This window comes from Pimephales promelas, chromosome 3, assembly GCF_988280905.1.
Source record: "Pimephales promelas chromosome 3, fPimPro1.hap1.1, whole genome shotgun sequence".
Lineage (NCBI taxonomy): Eukaryota > Metazoa > Chordata > Actinopteri > Cypriniformes > Leuciscidae > Pimephales > Pimephales promelas.
In genome coordinates, this window is record NC_142771.1 from 9165508 (window position 1) to 9173285 (window position 7778).

General features: G+C 38.1%; 1 protein-coding gene across 1 annotated transcript; it reads left to right on the forward strand.

The window, feature by feature from the left end:
• Positions 1 to 1346: 1346 nt before the first annotated feature.
• LOC120490168 (interferon-induced very large GTPase 1) lies at positions 1347 to 7077 on the forward strand. Its single transcript, XM_089128131.1, has one exon. The coding sequence runs from the start codon at positions 1366 to 1368 to the stop codon at positions 6091 to 6093; it is 4728 nt and encodes a 1575-aa protein (XP_088984257.1). The 5' UTR covers positions 1347 to 1365; the 3' UTR covers positions 6094 to 7077.
• Positions 7078 to 7778: the final 701 nt, after the last annotated feature.

Below are 7778 nucleotides of genomic sequence, written 5' to 3' on the forward strand. Positions count from 1 at the left end.
CAATTTTCAAATAATAATCGAATAATACCAGGCAATCTTTAAATATTATTTTTGCTTGAAATGCCCATCCCTGCCAAACTGCAGAAGTCGTGTTCTTCTTCGAGACAAAGTCACTCGGTGCGCAACTTGCAATCTTTGCCCTCTCTCCCCCACTCTCTCGTCACCACACTGTCACGTCATGAGAACCAGATATAAGCATTTTAGCCATTAAATAAATTGTATTTAAAACATTGCACTTATATAGGAGACAAGGATTCCTTGTCTCCTATTTAAGTGCATTGTTTTTTTTTTCTGACGGTATGACGATATTCAAAATGATACCGTTGCTATTTTTAGATCCCGCGGTATACGATATTACCGTAATACCGCCCAAGCCTACTGGGTATTTTCTTACGAATTACTGTTAATCAACAGCAAAATGATACTTATACTACAGTAATTTACTTCTCTTGTTTACAGTGAATTCACATGATAAAGTTGTCTTTGACAATGCCACGATAATACATTTATTCTTTACTAGTGTAATTGCTTTGAAGTCACCATTATGAGGTTAAGTCGTTTGTCATGGTTGTAAAAAACAATGGCTATCTAAACATCTTTGCCAAGTACAAACCAGTACAAGTAATCAATAAATTATCGAGGAGAGTCATGCCGTTTTTCACAATAATTTGAGGGTCATCGAAAAATGTATTACTGGCGAAGGGAGGGTCAAGTCTGTTTTGACTATAATTGATTACATATTTGATTGTTCCAAGAATGTTCTACCAACCAACGTCATGAAGACATTTAAAAATATATATGCTTTTGTGATAACATTTTGAGAACATTATTAACGACCAGTTAACTTTGAATTAATGTTCTATTAATTTTACTGGAAGAACATTTGTTCATAATTTGAGAGAAACTTTCAAGAATGTTAGCCAAAGGTCTAATAAAGTTCTGTGTTATCTGGGATGCTAAAAAGTGTTACTAATGGTAGTGTTGTCAAAAGTCGGTACTGAAATATTAAAAATGTGAGCATTTTGATCGCTGTTGAGTGATCACAATGGACATTCACAGGTGTTTACAATTCTGCTCAACAGCACTCAAAGCATCATGTTTAAAATTTCTGTACAGACTTCGCAATGAAGTTGGTACTTTTGACAACCCTAACTGATAGTTAACAGATCAAAATTGAAAACAACAAAATGGTATCAACTGTAAAATGTAAAGATTTAGACATGAGTGATATTATTATTAAAGACAAAAACAAAATAACCAAAGTAAATGAAATGTGTATTTCTTCAGCAGGCAGAAACCAAGCACTGTGAAACACAAGAAGTCACTACAGATCAACACATACAACAGGAAGTCTTGACTAAAGAAATGAATCTATTTCACAGACTTGATCTTGAAGGCAGACTTAACAATAAACTGGGAGCTGCTGATGTTCTTCGGTTAACATCTGTACATTCATTACAGTCCCATGAGTCTTGTGCTGAAGAGGAGCTGAGTCAGACTTTCATACAAAAACTACTGATAATGAACTACAGAGCAAGATACATTAAATATAAAGAGACCAATAAAGAAAGTCACAATGAACAAGGCACCAATGACAATGACTCATGTAGACAAAAGGCAGATTCTGATGACTTTTTTTTAAATTTAGGGTCATTGCCTAATAAAGGTATTAGTAAATCTGAACGAATCCACCCGATGGACGTTCAGATGGCTGTGTTTCATTGTGCTGATGGTTTCCTGAAGCAGTTGATGGTCACTAAACTGTCCCAGTGTCAGTACGCTCTGCCTCTGCTTGTTCCTGATCCATTCACACAACAGATTGAGTTTCCTCTCTGGACATTCAGACAAATCAACAAGAGCTGGAAGGTGAAGAACACCAACAATGAGACCATCAGTCAAACCCATCCGGTCTACAAGGCACAAACTCCAATGGTGTTTTTCTTCAGATTTGACTCTGTGTCTTCATCCAAGTCTCAGCTGATGAACAGTCTGATCAATGAGAAACACGACACGTTCTTCCACAGGAACTGTCCAGGCAGCAGCAGAACCAGAGTCCTGATGGATGGAGTGGTGGAGATCGCCTGGTTCTGCCCCTCTGGATCATGTGATGATAAATTCACGGACTGTGTTGCGTTCTGTAATCTACACGGTGATGCAGGAGATCATGAGAAACAACTGAAGATCCTCACTGAAATGGCCTCAGTCAATGTTGTTCTTCTACCACGACTTCAGAAGAATGACAAAAACATGATAAAACTTAAACAACTCTACAAGGACCCAAAGCCACTCATTTGTCTTTTTACTGAGAATGATTCAGCTGTAACTGTGATGAAGAAAAAATGTAGGATTGGTCTGAAGGACAGAAATCAATCTGAAGTATCTGAAGAACTCAGAAGAGCCATAAATGATTGTCTCTCAGAATCATCTTCCACTTTCAGACTTGAAGATTTGTCCAAACACTCAGACATCAGAGTAGATGAGGAAGATGATGAAGACTGCAGGAGAGGAAGAGAAGCAGCACAGCAGATGATGAGTTTACTGGAGAAGAAAGATCTGACAGAAATCAAAGAATCATTTCTGCCTCATCAGGGGAAACTGTGGCATCAGTGGAGTCAGAAGAACAAAGAACTACATCGACCTCATAGAGATGAGACAGAAATGGATATCAGTAGAAAACTAACAGAGATGAAGAAAATGCGTGAACAGCAACATGAATCTGACATCAGTGAGTTTATGAAGTTCTTCATTAAGGAAATCAACACAGATACTGGAGATAAGATGTATTTTATTAAATGGCTCGGAATCATCCTGGATGAATATATCTCAGCTGACCTTTCTGATCTACATCGTAAGTATAATGAAAAATGGTCGGTAGTCTTAAAAATGAAAGAGAGTGATGAATCTGAACAACTGACAGCTGAACAAGCAGAACTTGAGAGAATATCTGAGGATCTTCAAACTGCAGGCTTTGGTTTGGAGCACATCATGAGGGAGATCGGTCAGATCTATGAATCATGTTCATCTGTGGAGAAGAACAAGAAAGATCTGCCGTTTGACTTCTCTTCTCTCCCGAGTCTCGCAGCAAAGATGATGATCTCTGGATTTCCACTGGAGCTGATGGATGGAGATGCTGCTCATGTTCCTGTAATCTGGATCTCTGCTGTTCTAGATAAACTCATCCAGAAACTGGGAGACCAGAGAGTCTTTGTGCTGTCAGTTTTAGGGATTCAGAGCTCTGGGAAATCCACCATGCTGAACGCCATGTTTGGACTCCAGTTTGCCGTCAGTGCTGGCAGGTGCACCAGAGGAGCTTTCATGCAGCTGGTCAAAGTCTCAGACGAGATGAAAACACAGATGAACTTTGACTATATTCTGGTTGTTGATACTGAGGGTCTTCGTGCTCTAGAACTGGCTGGAAGATCAACAAGGCATCATGACAATGAATTGGCCACATTTGTTGTTGGTCTTGCAAATATGACCTTGATCAACATCTTTGGTGAAAATCCATCTGAGATGCAGGACATTCTTCAGATTGTTGTTCAGGCCTTCCTGAGGATGAAGATGGTCAGACTGAATCCCAGCTGTATGTTTGTGCATCAGAACGTTTCAGACATCACGGCTGGAGAGAAAAACAAGGAGGGAAGGAGACGACTGCTGCAGACACTAGATGAGATGACAAAACTTGCTGCAGAAGATGAAGTCTATGATGCAGAATGTTTCAGTGATGTCATTGAATTTGATATTCAGAAAGATGTGAAGTATTTCGCTCAGCTCTGGAAGGGAAACCCACCAATGGCACCACCAAACCCAAACTACTGTGAGAATATTCAAGAACTAAAGAAAACTATTGTGTCTCACGCATCAAATTCAGATCAAACGATGCTGAGAGACTTAAAAGATCGTATTAAAGATCTCTGGGAGGCTTTACTGAATGAACGATTTGTCTTCAGCTTCAGAAATTCTCTGGAGATTTCAGCCTACAGGAAACTGGAGACCGAATACAGCAAGTGGTCCTGGAGTCTTCGCAGTGCCATGATGGAAACTGAGAACAAAATACACATCCAAATAGAAAATGAAGCAACAAATGAGGTTGAGGAAACCAATCTTCAAACAGAACTGAAGAAGACAAGTGAAGAAGTGGAGAAATCAATGTCAGAATTTTTTGAGAAAGACAAAGATAAAGATATACTGATTCAGTGGAAAACATCATTTGAAATCAAAATCAAAGAGCTTCAGGAAAACATTGTGAGAGAAACAAAAAAGAAATTAAATGGGATTCTTCAACAGCGAGACCTGAAGAAAAAGATTGACGCTCAGAGGAAACATCATGAGAACGCTCTCTATGAAAAGAGCAAAGAACTTCCCTTAAAACTCAAAGACAATGCACAAGATGAAGAAACACTGAAGAAAGAGTTTGATTTGTTTTGGCAACAGAATGTTGATAGCATTGTTTCAGACACTCCTCCAATCAAAGACATTGACATAATGAGAGATGTGAGAGAGATCCTCAATGAAGTCTATGAAAGCGCCCCTGTAGACCACATTAAAGAGAACAGTGAGTACACCAATATTTTCACTGTGTCGAGTTATTGTGAGTTTGTTCTTTTCAAAAAGTCCACAAAAAAGGGGGTTAAAGTGACTGTAAAGGGTGTTTACAGAAAAGTTAAAGAAGCATTTGGATACACTCGAACTCTGTCTCGAGAGAATGAAGCTCAAATCAAGTCATTAATCACAGATGTTGACCAGCAGACAGACAAGATGATTCAGTCATTTAACATTTCAAAGATGGGCTACAACATCAGCTACATTAAACAACTCACAGATTACATCAAAGAGAGAGTAACACAACATCAGGAAGAATCAAAGAAATATGAGTTCAAGAATGAATTCTTCATTGATTTGGTTCTTTCCATCTGTGAGAAAGCAAACGAGACGATCACTGACCAACACAGACTGTTTAAGGAAGCCAATGATCCTGCGATATATATTGAAAAAAAGAGAGAAGAATACTATAGTATTTTCCAGAAACAATGTCATGAAGCAACATCTGGTGCTATTTTTGGAAAGATCATCTGTCAGAAACTTAAAGAGTCCATTGAGCAGAGTGTCTACAAGAAGACTGCCAGAGATCTGACGTATGAAATAATGAAAAACTGTGAATCTCTGAAAGGAAACAGATTGAATATAGAAAAACACATCCTGAAAACACTGGCAGAAGAGGAGGATTTTGTCAAATACATGGATTACATTATTTATCCTAGCCAGCACTTCAAGAGTTTCATCAGAGATGAAGTCAGTCGGTACATCACTGATAAGTTCAGTGTCAGTGTATTACCTAAGATGGAGAAGAACATTAAACTCCTGCAGCAGAAGATCATGAACGCAGCACATGAATCTACTGAACATGTTCAAGAGAACAGAGGAGATGTTGGTTTGTGGTTGAAGAGTTTCACACAGCAGCTCTCAGACGTGCTGATCTTCTCTGAAAAAGACCTCAGTGGAGTCAAACATGATAGTGTTGAGGATTTCAACCTCCTAGAAGATGTGATAAGAAAAGAACTTCCTGATATAATGTCAGACATCAGCAAGAGATTCAACACAAACACATTCCCATCAAATTTGGACTACAAGATCAGGCCAGACACGATTCTGATTGGTCACTTCTGTCAGTGCTGTTGGGTTCAGTGTCCATTCTGTGGAGTCACCTGCACCCACACCACAAAAAACCATTATGGAGATCACAGGGCTCCCTTCCATCGTAGTATTGGTCTGAATGGAATATATTACAATAATACATCCAACTTGTCTACTCACATCTGCACATCAGCAGTAGGAAACAGTAATCTACATTTTCATCCCAATGATTCAGATGATAACTTCCTCTGGGGAGATTATAGAACAGCTGAAGGAGTTTATGCAGACTGGAGCATCACTCCCGATCTCTCTGAGCTGCCCTACTGGAAGTGGTTTGTGTGCAGATTCCAGAAAGATCTTGAAATATACCACAAAAAAACTTTTGAGGGCGAAGGAGAGATTCCATATGAATGGAGAAAATACTCAAAAAAGGAAGTTATTGAGAGTTTGGATCAATGAACAAGTAAAATAAGTTTCATTTGACTCACAGAACACTTTGAAATTATTACCATTGGTCACTTCAGTGAGTCTGAAATCATATGAACCTCAGTGTACAGAATACACCAGAGAGAGGAGTTAAATATTTGAAGTGTTCTGTTTTAAAAGTATATTCCTCACATCAGTATCTGTCAAGCGATCTCTACTTAAATTATCTGGTCCAGACAGCTCTGAACTCAATTTTTTTTCACTTCCTACTTAAAATAACTGAAATGCAGCTCAATCAACTCATCCTTAAAATCAAGTCACCTTTATTTATATAGCGCTTACAATACATTCAAAGAAGCTTTACAGTTATAACAGGAAAACAATGCAACAAAAGCCTAATTGTCATTTGATACAAGACACTGGCAAATAATTAGCATTTTTTTCAGTGTCATCTTATTTTAGTTCGATTTTATTTCATTTTAGATTTAGGTTAGCATTTTATGTGCCAAAGTTAATTGTTTAAATTAAGTTTTTGACATTTGTTTTGGAGGAACAAGCAATCATTACCACAAAAAGCGTAAACTGTACAGCCACTGCTTACTTAAGTCCTGAGACAGTTTTGTACACCAATGCCTCCTTTAAAGGCAAGGAAGTCAAGGATACTTCGGGCTCGGCTCAAAGATTATGTGAACTTGTGATTTAAGATTATTTAAATATGTTTAACACTAAGCCGCTCTTTAATACAGTTATAACTATTCAGTGGCAATGAAGGGGGGATGTGAAGGTTCTTAACTTATGGAAATACAATATACTCTGTATCATAATCAAAAACTATTATGTTGTCATTTTTATTTTAGATATATTTGGAGTTATTAAAATGGTTAATTTACTTTAAAGTTAACCTGAATAAAAAGTATAAAAACACAAATGTGATTTCCAATGGTACTTTCAGTACTATCCAACTCCTACAAATGTATCTTTGTGTCCAACTTTCTATGGGATGAAAAATTAAAATGTATGAAAATTGTGTGTGTTTGTGATTACGTACAAGAGAAAAAAAAATCTGAATTTGTTTACCTATGTGTGTGTGCCTAACAAGCTCCAGAGCATGTTAAGTTTTAGGCTATGTTTACAAGGAAACGATTCTGAAGAGAAAACGCAAAAGTGGCGTTGCGTAACTTGCGTTATCACTTTTTATTCTGTGTTTAGACGAGCGTTTTGTGTGGGAAATCCGCGTGCATATGATGACGCAAAAGTGTGTGAAATTCAATGTAGTATGCACTTCAGGTGGCTAGGAATGCATACTACAACAACACCAAGTCCGCGCGCCTGCGTACAACCTTCACTGTCAAGCAGACTTTTGCGTTTTTACCCTTTACACAGGAACGCGATGGTGGAGCGTTAAGATTTCCACTCTGGAGGGTGGTTTAAATTTTTTGCGTTTTTAAGCCCCAAAAACGCCGTCGCCGTGTAAACGAAAGGCACATCCGATAAAATATTTTTACGTTTTCACCCGCGAGCGTTCTCGTGTAAACTGGGCCTTAAGTAATAAATCTTTAACCGAAAATGGACCAATCAGTTGTGAGCATTAAGTGACCATTGTCCACACGTAAAGGATTATTAGGAACACCTGTTCAATTTCTCATTAACGCAAATTATCTAATCAACCAATCACATGGCAGTTGCTTCAATGTATGCAGGGGTGTGGTCCTGGTTGT

What these genes read in the sequence shown, in the direction of transcription:
- LOC120490168 (XM_089128131.1), top strand. Translation starts at nt 1,366, where the DNA reads ATGAATCTATTTCACAGACTTGATCTTGAAGGCAGACTTAACAATAAA.